The following is an 18,081-nucleotide window of genomic DNA, read 5'->3' on the forward strand; positions in this document are numbered from 1 at the left end:
CAGCTAGACCTGGTTGGTTGTTTGTGAACTGCACATAACTACTCAGTGCAGTTTTAGTTGTTTGTATTTTTATCCACCAAAGTGCAACACTGATTGTGAGCAACCCCATTTAATGGAATGTACTGAACTCTGAAGGATGGATCAGACAGGTAATACTGGTGTCAGAGCCAACCAGTGGCAGAGACTCCTTAGGTGGCATCGTGGACATAAAGTCAACGGGGAAGAAAGAAGTGAAGCCAAGGACAGTGGAAAACATCACACCTTTCTGAATCGGAATTGGAAAATAAAGTAAGTAATTTGTTATTGAAATATACACTGCATTTATTGACTTAAACTTAAACCTCTGGATCATTAGTCTCAATTAAAAAAAAACAAGTAATAATATAAACACAACTGGTATAGCACTATGATAACTATAATTATAAAAGTTTGTTAAAACACATTGTTTTATAAACATTTTTACTTTGCTTTCCCCTAACATTACTGTATTTTTGGGAAGAAAAATGAAATGATTTAAAACCATATATTACATAATAACCTGTTTACATAATTACTGTACATATTAAGTTTGTTTTCTCCTCGCTACCACCTCATCCACACTCCAGTTGGAAAGAGGGGGTGGTTGATCCTGCAGAACAGTTTTTTTATGTCTGGCTCCACGCCAGGTCATGATTTTCCCAATTGTTTACAACTGGGTGATTATCATTCTGAGGTAAATTATCTGATATATTTATATAAAAAAACCTTGTGGTAAATTGTTTAATATTTCCTTATTGTTAGTATTTTTTTCTCTCTTCAGGACATGTTTTATTACAATTGCACGGAGCTACCTGCCTGTGTGGCTCACACTGGACTATCTGGCAGACCTCATGTATTTACTCGACATGGTCATCACTGTTCACACAGGTATATTCTTTCTTTTTTATATCAGAATTTGAAATATTACTAAAAGAAGGAATTGATTAAGGTTTTGTTTATCTTTCCGCCATCTTTTCCAGGTTACTTAGATCAAGGCATTCTGATTAAAGATCTCACTCAATTAAAGAAACACTACCTCCACTCTAAACATTTTTTACGAGATCTGGTGTCCGTGCTTCCAACTGACCTCCTCTACTTTGCCTTTGGCCTCCAAACTCCACTGGTGAGAATCAACCGCCTTCTTCGTTTGCCAAGACTGAGTGAGGCACTGGACCGCATGGAGACGAGAACGTCATACCCCAACACCTTTCGCATATCCAAACTCATGATCTACATCTTTGTGTTGATTCACTGGAACGCCTGTCTCTACTTTGCACTCTCCAGCTACGTTGGCTTCGGAAGTGATTTGTGGGTGTATCCAAACATCACTACACCACAATTTGCATCTATGCGCCGTCAGTACTTTTACTGCTTCTGGTTCTCTGCCCAGATTTTTACCACAGTGGGGGACACTCCTCTGCCAGAAAGGGAAGAGGAGCAGTTGTTTATGATTGCAGACTTGCTCATTGCTGTGCTGGTATTTGCATCCATTGTCGGCAATGTTGGTAACGTGATCTCAAGTCTAAGCAACCGTGACAATGTCTTTTTCCCTAACCATGAGCTTGTAAGTATAAAGAGGATTTAGTCGAAAGTCTTTAGAACTTTTTTTTTGTTTTATTTTATTTTAAGAAATGACACAAAGTAGCTAATTTAAGATTTGTTTATTCTCCCCCTTTTAGGTAAAAGCTTACCTGCGTAGCCATCACATTAGCAAGGATCTGAGAAAGCGCATTGACAACTGGTACCAGCATTTGCACATCAACAAGAAAATCATGCGAGAGAATGAAATCCTGCAGCAGCTGCCTTTACATCTACAGACAGAGATTGCTGTCAGTGTCCACCTCCCCACACTTTCCAAAGTCACAATTTTCCAAAACTGTGAGAAGAGTTTGCTGGAGGAGTTGGTGCTTAAGTTAACACCCCAGGTCAGGAAATGCAGTCTGAGGCAGACACTGGGAAGGTTCAGTTTATTTAAACTGTGCTGCTGCTTTTTAGCAAATCACAGGCGTTTTCAGGAAAGAAGTGGCCCATGATGAAACACTCATTCTTTTTCCCTCATGCAGGTATTCAGTCCTGGAGAGTATGTTTGCAGGAAGGGTGATGTGGGCCATGAAATGTATATCATCAAAGAAGGAAAACTAGCAGTTGTGGCAGATGATGGAGTCACAGAGTTTGCTGTTCTCAGTGATGGGAATTTCTTTGGGGAAATAAGTATCCTCAACATCAAAGGTAAATCAAACCTCGAGTCCCATTCTTTGTACTGGACAAAGGCTTTGAAAATTTTAATGTAGTGTGTAATAAAAAACACACAATGGATAATTTTATTATAATCTCAAATATTTCTATTGCACAACAAAATATGTTTATTTTAATGATCTGTCTTTTTCTATTTTCTTTTCTTTCCAAAATAATTATGTCACTTTTAGGTAGATGTAGAAAGTTAGCCCAGTAGGTGACATACTTGTAGCTCAAAAAAATTGTAATTAAAAACCAAAAAAGAAGAAGCACATTTTTGGAATAAGTAGAATGCTAGAACATAAATTCAGTAATTTGTTTACTGCAAAAATGAGGTTGCTATTTCCTGGTAACATATATCTCAAAATATGGTAGCAAATTGTTGTGAAAGTGAATATCTCCACTGACTGTTGTCATTATGGTGCATGTTGATCGTCTGCTAACTCAGATGTTATATAATCCTGTAGGCAATCTAAGTTATAAGGTTAAAGTTACATAAAATAATACTGTTGCACCAGTATGATCACCTGGTGAACGGAGACTTTCTAATGCCTTCATAGCTCCACCGGTAAGGGAGGCAGGACATCTAGATTCTACTTTACAAACACAGCTAATGGAAAGTAATAAAAGTACTGCAGAAAACTTCCTTCAAATACCTAAATGTGTCAAAACACATGACTAATACTGATGCTTCAAGTACAAAATAATTAACAGCTATAATTTACTTTTAGGTAACAAGTCTGGCAACCGTCGTACTGCCAACATCCGAAGCATTGGCCACTCTGACCTGTTCAGCTTGTCCAAAGAAGATCTTACAGATGTGCTATCAGAATTTCCTGCAGCCAAACATCACCTAGAGGAAAAGGGCAGACAGATTCTTACCAAAATGGGAATGTTAGAAGACAGTGGTGAGGGAGAGCCAGCAGAGGCAGAGAAGGTGGAAACCAAGATAACAAGGCTGGAGACAAATTTGGAGGCCTTGCAGACAAAACTAGCTCGGCTAATGGTGGAACTAGAGTCGAGCAATCGCAAAATGCAAGCCAGGGTACAACAGCTGGAGTGGGAGGTGGCAGCTGTAGAAACTCATCTGCCACAGGATGAAGAGGAAGGAGAAAGAGGTGAAGGAGTTGGAGGCGAGGTAGTATGGGAAAGAGAAGAAGCGGAAGGTGAGGAACAGGATGGTGCTGATGCAAAGGGGGAAAAAACAGGACAGAGAGAGAACAATAATGATGTGGCCAAAGAGGGGGATGGAGAGAGCACTAAAAGCACAAAAGAGGACGTTGAAAGGATGATTGAGGGAGATAAATCTGCTCCTAATGTTACCCAGGACCAGGTGAATGGAAAAGGGAACAGTGAACACCAAAAACAAGAAAAGGAAGATAACAGACATGGTAAAGGAGATGGAGCCGAGATTGACTCTGAAGAAAAGAAAGAAAAAGAAAATGGAGAGAGTAAATCTGAAGAACAACTTGAAAAGGGTAAAGAGGACCGTATACCAATGGAGCAAAAAGATGAAGAGAAGAAAAATTGAAATAACAACAACGACAATAATCATAATAGTAACAACAACAACAATAATATCACCATCGTTCAACACATAATTTTTGACAAAGTTTGTGCCGCTAGATGGCAGCATTGCCGTCCCCGTTTAAAGAATATGCATTAACACATATAGTTTTGAATTTTTATTAATATTTTCATCAAATACAGCAAATAATGTCAAAGAAAATAAAGTATATAATGTATAAAATTAAAAATGCTACATTGCTATTATGTATTTTGTTGTTTGCTACTTTTCTTATATATTTTTGTCATAGTGAAAACAGGTATATATGCCATAATGGGTTTTATGAAATGTTTGTTGTACTACATGTCAAGTCATAAAGAAATATAGAGAGCGTAATATTTTAGGTGAAAAAAAAAATTACAGGTTGCCCCTTTAATGACGCAGTGTTGACGTACTTCCCGGAAGTGCAGAGGGGACACAGGCCCCATCGATACAACTCAGCTGCACACATAAGCACTTACTAATAATACATCTCTGTTTGTATGTCATTTTCATGGAGTCGTACCGCTAACACATATGGAGTCTCAAGAAGAAAAGCCAATCATCTATACAATGGAGAACAAGCCCATTGTAACATGTGAGTGTTTTTCGAAAGAGACGTTCAGTCTGTCTTTCTGGTCTTGACAGTTAGCTTGTTAGCTCCTATCATTAGCTAGTTTAAGCTTAGCTGACAGGTACATCTTTAGAAACCGGTGTGATTTAGCGTCCAATGTTTTATTTTTATTTTCTATCTGTAATTGAATTTGTTTTTCACAGTTTTGAACAGCTGTCCGTTTTCAAGAAAATAGTTTTGGGGAGGCGTTGCTCACTGGTTACACCGGCTACATTGATTTTCAGGCCGAGCTAACGATGGAACGTCACGGCTGTAGTTACTGCAGATTTCACCTTGTTTTTCTCGGTGAACGAACACACTTTTAGCAGCACAGATGGCGGTCGCCGCGCTACTTTCTCGCACTGCGATCAGTTTTCCATTCACAAATCCTTCGTGTATGCAAGATGATTCTGGACGGGCTATTTTAGGAGGCGACTCGTTGACAGCTTCCTCTCACGTCCTAAACTTGATCCAATTTTAGGAGAGACGGTTCTGACGCGCTCAAGTTTAACAAAAAAAAAAATAAAAAAAATCAAAGTACCAATAGTTTCTGGTTTTAGCAAATATTGTGCGAAACCAAACGATTGGTTGTTAGTACTCTAAAAGTCACTGGTTGTCTTCATCAGAGGAGAACTGCTTACATGCCAAATAACATTAAGAGCTAAAATAGCATTTTGGTGACTTAAATTGACCAAGTCTCAATTATTGACCTAAGCTTGATTAAGATTTTAGGTAAACCTAAATTATAATGACCAAGGAAAGTATTTCATTGATTTCTTTACAGGGTTTTTGTTTCTGTTTAGAAATTGCTTCTTGCTTTAAGTTGTTTTCAAAGTCTGCACACATATTTAGTCTAAACCATGTTTTACAAATCAAAGGAGGCAGATGTTAATTGTTTTTAAAACACTGGGTAGAATCCCTGAGATTTGTGAATTGTTAAAGAGATAATAATAGCGTTCACCTAGCTGTGAATAGACAGTATTTGAGATCTGTCAAATTATCTGTTCATGATTACAGTGCTGTAGGTCACAACATCTGTGATATGTACTTATCTACATATGTGGAAGAGACCAGTTTATCTAAGAACTACAAGAAATCTAATCTCTGTAGAATTGTTTAAAACAGTTATTTTCAGCCTGACATTAAATCCAGGATTTTAGACTAATGCTGTGTTCAGTTTAGAAAAAGATGAAAGCAAATGCAAACCCAAAACAGTGTTCAAAAAACATTTTTTTCTTCTTCAAGGAATCAGCCTGGCTAGTATCTAGCACTGTTTATTAAATTCCACACTGCCACTATAATAGTTGAAATAACTGATGAAATAATAGTTGACAATAGAGGCTGTTGTAGTTATTTATATTGAGCTACACAAAAGGAACACACAGGGTAGGACACTAGTAATACTGGTTTAGTGATATGTTTGAGGCTTGGTCAATCTATCAAACTTTAAGGCTTTATTTTTTTCAAACCTGTCAGGTTTGCCTAAATCAGTAAGTACAGTTAGAGAGCAAACAGTCTGTTTTTTTCACAGTGGAAACAGCCACCAAAATACATGCAAGACCGTTTTATTAACCAATGGGTGAATTATTAAATAGTGTAAATAAAAATGGGGTTTGTGTTACTGTATTGACTCAGAACCTAATGTATCCCTCCAACAGTAAAAGCAGCTTAATCATTAAAGACAGCATAGAATGTCCATCTGCAAGGCTGGTAAACATGCCGGTACTGATAAGGAGGTGGTAAGAAGTACAGGACATTGACCCAAACAAGGACATTACTGTAACTTTAACATCCTTAATGAGATCAGCTTTAAACATATTTCAGTTCAGTTTTGGTGAACATTAAATTAACATCAATTTTATATATATATATATATATATATATATATATATATATATATATATATATATATATATATATATATATATATATATATATATATATATATACATTTATAATTTGAATCCCTGTTCTGTTTCTTCCGCTTCAACTCCCAGTTTGCCAAGCGCATTTCCTTTTACTGTTTATTTGCCCACATTTCTTTTGTAATTTTCTTATTGCTCACAGCCACATTAAAACTAGTGTTAAGTAGTCATTTCAAATATAGTTAGCTTAAGGAAATATAGTAAAACAGGAAAAAACTTTAAGCTGTAGTTTAATAAATCTGTTGATTTGTTGTTTCACAAAAAGGATGGTACATTTCTTTTTTGCATGTTGGAAAAACAAGGCCAGTAACACAGTAATGCAAAATAGAAGGACAGGAGCAAATGACTTTGCGGGAGGTTTCCTTGTTTGAAGGTCAAAATGATTTGAAAAGAATGCAGCAGTGCTTAAAGGCTCAGTCTGACCAAAGGATAGGCAGCAGTTGTTGGTAAATTTTTATTCTGTGGAAAAAATAAGTCAATGTTTTAGCATGCCAGCATCTGAAGTAGCACTGTGGTGTATTAGTAGCCATGTAATTTTGTAGGCAATGGTACCGCAACTTTTTATTGAGATGTTAAAGAGATGCTGTCTCTTCCTACATTTATTAGGATAACACCAAGGCATGGCTTCTTACATCGAATGTGTCATCATTACTGATCTACACGTAGTGTAGATTGGTCTTCTATGTTATTTTTGAGAGAGAGAATCAGAGAATGATGATCAGGGACCGTTGAATAGCTGAAGTCGTTATACCGCAGGAATGTGCAAAAATTGCACTTGCAAAACTGCAACTATTAGTTTGAGCAATTCCCTGGTGATGAATAACTAAATTATGAATGTGACTTTCTTCTAAACATATCTCTGTTCCAACATTTTTGAAGTGTGTTAAAGGTATTTATTTAAATATATAGTCTTCCTTCTTGGTAAAATTGTTTTGTCTATAATTTTTTCTTTTGCTCACTTGTTTCTCAGGTGCTGGAGACCAGAGCTTGTTTACGTCACTTTATACATCACTGGCCCAGCAGCTTCCCAGAGAACCAATGGAATGGAGGCGGTGAGTATTGCTCTGTAGGGGAAATTCTGGTTTCAAATAACTCTGTGAAGCTTGTTTGTAAGGTTTTTGTAAAACATTGAAAAAAAAAAAAACTGCAAAAACAAGGATTGCTTTTGCAGTTTCAATGATATATTTGACAAACAGACTCATGCATCATTCTTGGTCTACATTTTTACTTCCTGAAATGGATAACGATAAACACATAACTTTACCTCCACAAAGCATTTACCGACATTTATTAAGCCGCAGTTAGAGTAGAATGTATGTTGAATATAAAACTGTTCATTACCTTTTATTGTAGGGAGTTTAAGGAGTAGTGCACCAGACGAGAGAAGTTCATCATTTCACTGCTTAAAGCTTTAGTGTTTGTCTGGTCTTATTCTCACTGACATTACTGCAGCATATTGATGTGCATACTGTAAGGATACTGTTTACGGTGGCTGATTGAAAATGGAGGAGGATATATGGCCTCACCTTGAATTTAATGAGCTGGAACAGGAAGTAAAGTCATGTGGGGAATTTTACTATTTTGTGTGCATTGAAGTTTTATTTTAAGGGTATTACTCACAGCACGAGTGTCACAAAACTTGAATGACTGATATTTAATGGAGCCAGTGATGAGTCTGAGTATTTTGATTTGTAGCATTGTACTTTTTTGATATGTACAGACTTAGACAACAGACTGTGACCAGACTGTAGGTGTCCATAATCTGTTAATCATCCTTTTTTATTGTAGTCAAAAAGGGTGTCAAAAGCTCGTTGCACTAAATGTTATTGCCTCTGTTTTGTGGTAGTGTGTGATGATCTCTTTTATAGAAAACTTTTATTCAATAAACCATGTGGTTGTCAGATAAGGTCATGTTCATCAGTCTAAAAGGCTGTGTTACTGAGTGGAAGATTTAGTGGTCTGTTTTGTTTTATATTTAAGTGTACTTTGTCCATAAACTTTTTTTTTTTTTTGGAATTTCCTCCATAGGACTTATGGTCGTGCTCCAAAAATGATCCACCTTGAAGCTAATTTTGTCCAATACAAAGAGGAGCTGCTCCCCAAAGAGGGTAACAAGGCCCTTCTTACATTCCCATTTCTGCATATCTACTGGACAGACTGCTGTGTAAGTATCAGTACACACACACACACACAAACACACTCACACACACACACACACACACACACAAACAAACAAACAAACACACTCACACAGGTATTTTTAATCTGAAGTGCTCAGTCACACTGATTTCTGAAGTAGAGTATTCTCCTTGTCATGTTTTTTTACAAATATAAATCAAATTTAAACAAGAAGATAACTATTCACAGACGTGGTCCAGTTTTGTTTTGAAGCCGAGCTGCTCGTTGTCCCTCCCTCCACACAAGTCTTGTTGTGTTGTGCTGCTGCAGGCAAAAGCCTAACTGAATTGTTGTTTCTGTGCTTCTCATGTTCACATTGTCCTGGTGTAGGAAACAAAAGAAGTGAGTGGCATTTGAGATCCCGGTCTCCTGTAGTGTGCAGCGCAAGTGTTCTTCCTCCTTATTTAAAGTAACTAATCCATGTTAAAGTTTCAGCGCAAGCTCCTCATTTCGAAACAATTGCTTTGATTTGCTCCTGTATTTTCTTTGCAGTAGGTGGTTTCTATTCGAGGGAAAGAAAGAACAAGTTGTGCTCTGATATGTAAACATTAGAGTAAACTGTAAAACAATAGTGTGAGAGTGTTAACGACATTATCTGATAGAAATCATCATATCACAGACAGCTATTGTCTAAGAAACGTAACGTGAAGATTTAGTTACTGAAGAACGCTATTGTCCTTTTTCTTCTATTGGGTTCTGCAGATGTGGTTTCACTTTCACTCATCTGCTTTGTAACCTGCGAATGCAAATTAAATGAAATGAAGACGTGTGTGTTAATGTAAAGCAGTATGCGAACAGACCCAGAATATAACTCCAATAAACCTGGCCGCTTTCCTGACCACTGTATTGAAACTAGACACTTCAAATATATGTAGTTTTGAAGTTTTCCAGGCCACAATTTAGTCTGGAGTTATGTAGTCCAAGTATATGTATGAGAGGCAGGGGCTGCCTGTCAGCTTTCTAAGAATAGATTGGTATTTGAAGATATCCTTTCTGAAATGTAATAGATAACTGATCGCCCGCTGTGCTGGGTATCTGACATATGCAAATACATTAAATTTGGTTAGTGTTGGCATACCTTTGTGTGTAAATGTTTATCTTAAAACCTGACTTTTCAATATGCATTTTAATTTTAAATGGTGTCAAATACTTCCATGTTGTTGAGAGGAACACATTACCCTAGTATAGACATTAACCTGGATTCACTGACATTGACTTGAGGCAAAAGGAAAGGGAAGAAAAACCATAAGGAAGCACAGAGCTGCTGAAACTGCTGACGTCGCAGCAGATCAGATTAAAGAAGTGCTGCCGTCATCATGACATTTCCTAAGGTTTTAGGTACAAACTAGACCCTCTGACCCTCTGTGACATTATTCGAGTAATCTGGACAAAGCTGTATGTGTCCTGGAAAACCTTGAAAAATAATGACCCAGTTATGGAAAATGTGTTGAAAAAGAGGAAATAAAAAGTCAAATGTCCTGGAAACAAATTTTGTAGTTGGAAACAAAAGCTTTGTAGTTTCATTTTTTGTTTGACTTTAGTGACTTTTTTGTTGTTGCTAGTATTGGTCTGAGACATGGATTGTGCGGTTGTTGATTGTTGTTCTCAAAGAACACACATAAAGAGAATGAGGTTATGTTTATATTTATTTTGCAAGGTGATAACCTGACTGTTGGAAAATGTCCTGGAAATGTTGTCGAGAATATTCTAAAGAAAAAAAAAGAAAAAAAAGTTTCTCTTCAATGATCAGCATGAAAGTGAGTGTAAAACCTGAAAGTTTTTAAATTTTTTTTTTACATTGTTTCGTCACAGGACACAGAGGCGTACAAGACCACGGTGAAGGAGGACATGATGCGCTGGCAGAACAGTTTACGGGCCCACAGTTCAGCCGACTGGGTCATCATCGTTGTGGAAACCACTGATACCAAGAAGAAGAACAAGACCAACATCCTTCCTCGCTCATCCATTGTGGACAAAATTCGAAGTGATTTTTGCAACAAACAGAATGACAGGTGAAAGCTTCTTCCTTTATACAGATCCAGATTTTGAATTCTGATTTTACAAACTGAATATAAAAAATACCCAAATGTGGCTTATACTCACATTTGAGATGAGATGATATCTGTTTGAAACAAAAATGAAGACTTTTATTTCATCGTGCAGGTGTGTGGTGCTGTCAGAACCTCTGAAGGACTCGTCTCGGTCTCAGGAATCCTGGAATTCTTTATTACTCAAGCTGCGAACTCTGCTCCTCATGTCCTTCACCAAAAACTTGGGCCGTTTTGAAGATGACATGCGTACACTCAGAGAGAAGCGTACCCAACCAGGCTGGAGCTTCTGTGAATACTTCATGGTGCAGGTATGCAGAACAAGGATAGGCCTTTAATACAAATATGTCTCTGCTTTCCATGTCCCAGGTGTCTTATTCTGTGTCTGTGTTTCCACAGGAAGAGCTTGCCTTTGTTTTTGAGATGCTGCAGCAGTTTGAGGATGCCTTGGTCCAGTATGATGAACTGGATGCTCTTTTTACCCAGTATGTCCTGAATTTTGGAGCTGGAGGTATTTGACCTTTACTTTTGTTGTTTTTTAAATTTTGTTTAATTAAGTTGTGCATTTAAATAAAAGTTACCCTTTAGTTATGGTCTTACTGGTCTTTCCTTATCCACAGATACAGCTAACTGGCTGGGCTCATTCTGTGCTCCAGTGCGCAGCTGGAGCGGTTTGTTGCTTCGGCGACCCATCGATATGGAAAAGAGGGATGGGATCCAGCGAGGGGAGGCAAGCTTATTAGATCTAAGGAGCTACTTGTTCTCCCGCCAGTGCACCTTACTTATCTTCCTCCAAAGGCCATGGGAGGTAACGCAGAGAGCTCTCGAGCTGCTGCACAACTGTGTCCAGGAGCTACGTCTGCTTGAGGTAAAAACATCCCTACATGCAACATATCGTTAAAAACAGTTCAGAAAATCCAACATGATTAATAACTTGTCTGAAATTACCTAATAAAAAATATTTTTTTCTAAACAAACACATTTATTCACCCAGGTTCCAGTTCTGGAAGGGGCGCTAGACTGTTGGGTGTTTCTCAGCTGCTTGGAGGTTTTACACAGGATTGAGGGCTGCTGTGATCAGGCCCAGTTAGCGTCTAACTGCTCCCATACTGTTGGGCTCTGGGCTTATGCAACTGATAAAGTAAGGCATTAAAAAGAAAACACAAAACCTGCGACTATCTTTCTGTTTGTTTGTACTGTATTTTAACCATAATCTATAATTTTGATTGAGCCTTAAACCTCTTGATTATTTTAAATCAATAATTTTACAAATTAAAGAGCATCCAGTAAAATATGTACATTTCAAATACATTTCTTTCTTGTCTCTGTGTTAGTTAAAATCTCTAGGGGAACTCTGTGGCCTGGTGTCAAAGCAGGGCCCAACATCAGAGGACCTGAACAGGACTGTAGATCTGCTGGCTGGACTGGGAGATGAGAAGCCTGAGACTGGTGGGCTTTGAAAATTTAACTTTTAACTTTGTTTTTTTGGGTTTTTTGGAATTTTGCCACAGATGAGTCTTTCTGCAGTGTATCCAACATTATAATTCTTACAGTTTTATAATTGTTCTTTGACAAAGTCCTATGAACCACATAATCTATGACAAAACAGTCTATTATTGCCATTGGTGTAGATGGCAGTAATAGTAGATTTTATTTTTCATTTTTAATTGTGTATCATATATATTTATTTTCTTTTGTTTTCATCCACAGTCCATAGTTTGCAGAGCCCTTACAAAAAGTTAAAGGAAGCCTTATCTTCTGTGGAAGCTTTCGAAAGACACTATCTTGTAAGTGAAATCCTTGTTGCTCTTTTGTTTGAGAAGTAGACACAGTCTAATCCTACATCACTGAATTAGACTAAATCCAAATCTTCTTTACTGACGTCCTCTAAGTTCCAAAAAAATATTTGTGACATAATTTCTTGAAACCTTCAAAATGTTGATCTAATTTTGTTCTTCTCCTCTTGTTCCCTTCTCTCTCACCCTCTGCCTACACCACCTCTTCTTTGGCCACTTCTTCCCTCTTCAGGAACTCTCTCATGCTGCTATGGAGATGTACAGAGCCATCGGGCGGTTAAGATCTGCCAGACTGGTTGGAAAAAGCCTGGCTGAGTTTTACATGTATGAAGAGTGAAGACTCAGTATTATTATGAATTTACTTAAGATATTTTTTGTTGGTCATTGGAGACAATCTCATCAATTATGAACTTAAAAGGTTAAAAGGTAATCAGGTCAAATAAAAACAAATGTTTTTAGCTTTTCATGTTTTATATCCACAGTCAGCCAGACATGTTTCAAACATTATGTCATTCTATGTTTTTTATTTATGTTTTATGTTGTTTATTGATTTTTTTTATGCTTAGAAACAGCATATTTTGTCCAGCTATTTCTTTGCACATTCTTGTCAACATTTCGCAGAGCTGATAGTTATCTCTGTGTATTTGTGTTTGTGTGGTTGTCAGGAGAAAAGGAGACCCTGAGCGAGCAGAAACCCTCTTACAGGAAGCTCTGAAGTCTTATGTGTCAGAGGGCTGGAGTCTGCCTGTCACTCACACCAGGAAACAGATTGCTGAGTGTCAGAAACTTCTGGGCAGAACTGAAGAGTATCCTTTACAGCACAAGTGTCAGCATACAGTATAACACTTCTGCTGCTCAGTGTTCTATGTCTGTGCCCAAATATTTTAGTGCAGAAATTCAGATCTACGAAATGATCCTTCCTGACCTTTATTATCCACAAAAGTGATAACTTATTCCTCAGTGTGGGTAAATTGTGTAACTGGCTGTTATAAAGCTAATCTATAAGGGGCTTTTTTTCCCCACAAAGCATCATTACAATAATGCAGGATGCAACATAACCGGCCCCTTCATATTATGGATGTTGAGTCCATAAAAAGAGCCCATTTGACCTTGTGTTTGCCCAAGTAACATGTTCAGATGGAATTTTTCTACCAATTGTACCTACTGTGTATTTTAGCTGCGTTGCGATAACATGTACCTGTGCAACTTCTATACATTTGGTTTCCTTGACCATTTATTGCAGTTACCTGCAAACCAGTGCCTTGTTGGCAGGTGATTCAAATCTGACCACAGAAGAAAGGAAGCACTTTTGTCAAGAAATTCTCACTTTTGCTGCCAAGTCTGGAGGCAAGTGTAAGTAATGAAGTTCATTGGTTGCTATTTAGTCTTTTAACGGGTCATATAGATGTTGCAAACTGTACTTAAACTGTTGAAACAAGGTATTGCAAGTTATTGTGAAAAAACTGTCTAATTGGGTTTTTCTTTTCATCACAGCCCCACAAGTGACCCTCAGCATGGGTGTATTTGCCCAACTCACTCGTCTCCAATTCCATCCAGCGACAGCCTCTGTGCACTCTGGAGCTATCCTGAAGGTGGAGCTCACGCTCAGGTGTTTCATGCCAGTTTCAGTGCGGATGCAACAGGTAGCTGCTAGCATTCACTTTGACGTGGACCACGGGGGGACTCACGGCAGATCTAAGGCAAATCAAAGACAGAAAAATCCTGCCACGGTGGAGTTTAACCAGGTGGACTCAGCAGGTCCACCATCTTCCTCTTCTTCTGCTGGACCTTTGTTAGAACTGGATGAAATTCATGATAGGAGTCCTACAGACAATTCCCTCAACTCCACAGGAGTGGTGTGTAAGAACACTCACCTGCTGCTGCGTCGCCACAACAGCAACTCACCGCCAAACACGCCCAACTGTGTCAGTCCTCCCACAGTAGCCATGAAGGAAGGAACACAGATGCTCAAAGTGCAGGATGTAACGTTAGAGCCTGGGAATAACAGTGTGACCTTCACAGCACCAGTAAGAAGCACCAGTTAGTCAAAGTGTAGTTAAATGTTTTTGTCATGTTTGTGTTTTGAACTTGGTCAATACTTTGTGGCTAAGTTTTAGAAAAATGTGCTAACAATCAATCAATCAATCATTTGTCTAAATATTGTAACTTGCACAATTGTTGTAATTCCTGGCATAGTTTTCTTGTTCTGCCATTTTTAGTTAATTTGATTTTTTTTTTAATAGCTTTTACCAGTCTCGTCTATTTAGCAGTATTATAGGGGAGTTTTTAAACTCTTTTCTGAGAGTAATGCAGTAACCTGCATTAACTTTTTTACCATTTCCTGCAATCACTTACATTTTGCTCGTTGTCAATTTTATATATTTCAATATTACATTTTGATCATTTTTTTACGTTCTTTTACAAAGATTTCTTAATATAAGGTTCTCTGTTTAAAAAAAACAAACAAACTTTGATTATCTATTTTTTAGGAGGAAGTACAAGTACAATTTAAATCTCCATGGAAAGCATTTAGTCACATTTCACTTCTGTCTCTGATCATTTCTCACTGGCTGTATTGTGTTGTTTTCTGTAGAGTGGACAACCAGGTACTTACACACTGCGTCAGCTGTGTGCAACCGTGGGCCAGGTGCAGTTTGTGCTGCCTCATATCTACCCATCAGTCCAGTATGAAGTGTATTCTCAGGAGCCACAGCTCACTGTGGAGCCTCTCTCAGGTGTGGTATATTAAACAACTGATCATATTGACATTTTTTAAGTGTCTTGCTTCTACAAACATTCATAGGTACTTTGCTGAAGGTCTTTGTTTTTGTTTCCAGAGCCTTTGTTAGCTGGTCTGCCTCAGATGGTGAAGTTCACCCTGCTGACGGGTCACTACACTGTGAAGAAAGGAGATGCTCTGCAGCTCAGCAACACAGACACCATGCCCATCCTGCCATCCACCAGCTGCGCTGCTCGTGTCACGGACCCCACTGCTGGTCAGTTCTCACATGGTTTTGGACAGGGTTCAAATATTTTTTGTTGTTTTTGTTTTGCTCAACTTTGAATTTATTCTTTGCCTTTATGCTCATTTCATGAAAGTCCATTACGTCATTTTCCTGTTTGATTCATCAGTTCCTGTAGTTTAGTCTCTTTATCAGGTAGTTGCATGACAAACTGATTTCCTTCCAGTTTTTGTCAGAACATTCTGACTAAAGTTCATACTCATTTCAAATGAGAAGATGGTGTTGCAGCTGAATTCACATAATAGCATATTGAATTCCATAAAACAATCTATTAGAATTTTGCCTTCGTAAAACCTAAACGTTACAAAGAAACAAGTCTGAATAATATATAAAAATAGATTGAAATGTGCTTTGGACTTTTTAAGACTTGTCCTTCTGTCGTCTTCCTTTTGTTCAGAGTTGGTGGGTGAGAGTGTCCTCTCCATCCAGTCCTCTGAGAAAGTGACCAGCATCAGTCTCCCTGCGACCCCTCCATACCACACTCTGGAGTTCCAGCTGGAGGTTCTGTGTATCATCCCATCCGGGTCAGAACGGCCCACCAACGAGAGGCTGACCAACGGGGAGGTCCGTCATCGTCCACGCAGCTACAGTCATCCTGACACGCCCATGGCTGCTATTGACCAGAGGGTGAGGTTCACACATGTGACTGCAGAGCTGGAGACATTTTGCAGATTAAACAGAAGTTGAATTACACTGACATTTGAGTGTCTTGTATCCACAGATGTCCATCGACTGTCCCTGGTCAATCTACTCAACACTGTTAGCTCTCACCTTCTACATCCCCTTCAAAACTAAACATTCACTTCTTTCTGCTGGTAATAGGTAAACAATGGTCACTGTCTGGTTACAGACTTACTGTCTGTAACTTTTTGCTTTTAGCTATTTTAGCTATTATAAGGCTAACTCTTGGTTATGTCTAGGTTACCTTTTAGTATCTTCTGACTAATATATGAATGTGTTTTTAAGACAACTTTGTTATGTTTTAGCTGATTCGTAGCCCTCTTGCAACATTTTGTCATTAAATTTGTAAATTATTTATCATGTGATTTCAGTGTCAACAACAAGGGCATTGATTTTAATGCATCTTCTACCTCATCCAACAGAAAGTACATCCAGGTGTGTGTCCACAATGTGTCTGATGTTAACTTCACACTGGCAGATATGAAGCTGACAGAGAAACAACACGTGTCACTGGAGCTTCAGTCTCTCAACACTAAAACACAACAGGTGAGGGAAAAAAACAACACTATTTATTTATTTATTAAGTTCAAAGTGGCAGAAGTGACCTGGTTTTTAGAAACAGGAATAAAACATTTCCACATTTCATTAGCTGGGCTGAGCGGTAGCGGAAGCACCAGGAGCTCAGATTTTCCACAGGGCAGTCAGCGGTCAAGTGAGGTGACTCAGAGTTTAACTATACTGTACATGTGTTTAGCAGATGAGCCTAACATTCCATACGATGGCAGGATTTATAGTGGAGTCTATGGAATTACTCAGTTCTCTGGTTACAGGACAACTTTTCATCCACAGTAGTGGGATTGATATAGGGCTGTCAACAGCAACTCTTCCATGAAACAGCATTAGGTAATGAGTCACGCTGATGTCTGATGTCTTTTTTTCCTCCCTCTTCTGTGTTTAGCTCTTGAGCAGTAAGCACATTGTGTTCTGCCTGTGGGAGGTGAGGTGGAAGGATGACCTGCCGTCCTGCCTCCAGTGTGTTTTCTCTGCCAACTTCTCTCCACTCAACCAAGACGTCTCTTCCTACAAACCCTTCCACTACCACTTTCAGCTGGAGAGAGTCACTGTAAGTCACTGTTCCAGATTTAGAGAGTGTTTCATAGAACATGTGAAACCAAATGTCTTCTTTTTTTTTATTCTGCCACTGATGTCCTAACCACTGTGTGATCTTGCCAATGTTAGACATTGTACAGTGTGAAAGCTGAGATACTGCCCCCTGCTGGCGAGCAACACTGTCGCTCGGGTTTACTCTGTGGTCTGGAGGTGTGTATAACTCGACTGACTGAACCTGCAGAGGGAGAGCTGGCAGAGGAGAGTAAGACTGACACCGATGGTCCCAAAACCACCAAACTCATGTATGAAGGTATGTGTGAAGAAAGTACATAAACTCATGTACTGTTTGTACACAGAACTACACACCCATTTGCATTCTTTCTTTTTTTTTTTTACTTGTTTTGCCTTCATTATAAATTTACTATATGTCATTTTCTACACTTGCATGTTTAGATACCACAAAGTAAAGCTCAGGATTTGTTTTGTCAGCTAAAATCCCTGCTAATACTCATTACTCTTCACAGCCGTGTCTGTGTCTGTTTATTTATCAGCAGGATTATGCAAAAACAAACTAATTTGCACCAGCCTTGGTGGAAAGTAGGAGAGCAGGAAGAGAGAGCATTAACTTTCTGAGTGGCACCTGACCAGCAGATGAGCCCAATAAAAAAATATCCTAACATCGCTGAGCTTGAGAGACGTTTGTGATGTTTCGTCTTCTTTGTGTTATTTCACAGTGGCCGACAGCAGCAGTAACTGGGCCGTGTGCGGGAAGAGTTCAGGGATGGTGTTGATGCCAATGACGGCCAACGCCACACACAAGGTGCAGATCGAGGTGATGCCTCTCTTTGCGGGTCATCTGCCCTTCCCCAAAATCAAAGTATTGAAGTACCTGCCACACAATGCAGCAG

General features: G+C 38.6%; 2 protein-coding genes across 2 annotated transcripts in view; both read left to right on the forward strand.

Moving 5' to 3' along the window:
- Nucleotides 1-653: 653 nt before the first annotated feature.
- On the forward strand, nucleotides 654-4,086 carry cnga4 (cyclic nucleotide gated channel subunit alpha 4). The gene is made up of 6 exons (XM_017040020.2): nucleotides 654-712; nucleotides 800-906; nucleotides 999-1,582; nucleotides 1,698-1,943; nucleotides 2,082-2,247; nucleotides 2,985-4,086. Exons 1-6 carry the CDS (start codon nucleotides 669-671, stop codon nucleotides 3,782-3,784), a joined length of 1,947 nt encoding a protein of 648 aa, XP_016895509.1. The 5' UTR covers nucleotides 654-668; the 3' UTR covers nucleotides 3,785-4,086.
- A 139-nt stretch (nucleotides 4,087-4,225) lies between these two features.
- Nucleotides 4,226-18,081, forward strand: part of trappc10 (trafficking protein particle complex subunit 10) — a 15,780-nt gene continuing 1,924 nt past the window's right edge. The window contains exons 1-22 of the mRNA XM_008328366.3: nucleotides 4,226-4,397; nucleotides 7,308-7,389; nucleotides 8,366-8,501; nucleotides 10,328-10,527; nucleotides 10,679-10,874; nucleotides 10,963-11,074; nucleotides 11,184-11,431; nucleotides 11,558-11,704; nucleotides 11,898-12,012; nucleotides 12,274-12,350; nucleotides 12,592-12,683; nucleotides 13,025-13,165; nucleotides 13,603-13,712; nucleotides 13,854-14,386; nucleotides 14,953-15,094; nucleotides 15,197-15,355; nucleotides 15,780-16,009; nucleotides 16,104-16,204; nucleotides 16,486-16,609; nucleotides 17,022-17,186; nucleotides 17,303-17,483; nucleotides 17,908-18,081. The exon at nucleotides 17,908-18,081 is cut by the window's right edge and continues 9 nt beyond it. Coding sequence (XP_008326588.1) covers nucleotides 4,337-4,397; nucleotides 7,308-7,389; nucleotides 8,366-8,501; nucleotides 10,328-10,527; nucleotides 10,679-10,874; nucleotides 10,963-11,074; nucleotides 11,184-11,431; nucleotides 11,558-11,704; nucleotides 11,898-12,012; nucleotides 12,274-12,350; nucleotides 12,592-12,683; nucleotides 13,025-13,165; nucleotides 13,603-13,712; nucleotides 13,854-14,386; nucleotides 14,953-15,094; nucleotides 15,197-15,355; nucleotides 15,780-16,009; nucleotides 16,104-16,204; nucleotides 16,486-16,609; nucleotides 17,022-17,186; nucleotides 17,303-17,483; nucleotides 17,908-18,081 — 3,526 coding nt within the window. The 5' untranslated portion in view covers nucleotides 4,226-4,336. The remainder of the gene's footprint in view (nucleotides 4,398-7,307; nucleotides 7,390-8,365; nucleotides 8,502-10,327; nucleotides 10,528-10,678; nucleotides 10,875-10,962; nucleotides 11,075-11,183; nucleotides 11,432-11,557; nucleotides 11,705-11,897; nucleotides 12,013-12,273; nucleotides 12,351-12,591; nucleotides 12,684-13,024; nucleotides 13,166-13,602; nucleotides 13,713-13,853; nucleotides 14,387-14,952; nucleotides 15,095-15,196; nucleotides 15,356-15,779; nucleotides 16,010-16,103; nucleotides 16,205-16,485; nucleotides 16,610-17,021; nucleotides 17,187-17,302; nucleotides 17,484-17,907) is intronic.

Source organism: Cynoglossus semilaevis, chromosome 16, assembly GCF_000523025.1.
Source record: "Cynoglossus semilaevis isolate Cse_v1.0 chromosome 16, Cse_v1.0, whole genome shotgun sequence".
Classification (NCBI taxonomy): domain Eukaryota; kingdom Metazoa; phylum Chordata; class Actinopteri; order Pleuronectiformes; family Cynoglossidae; genus Cynoglossus; species Cynoglossus semilaevis.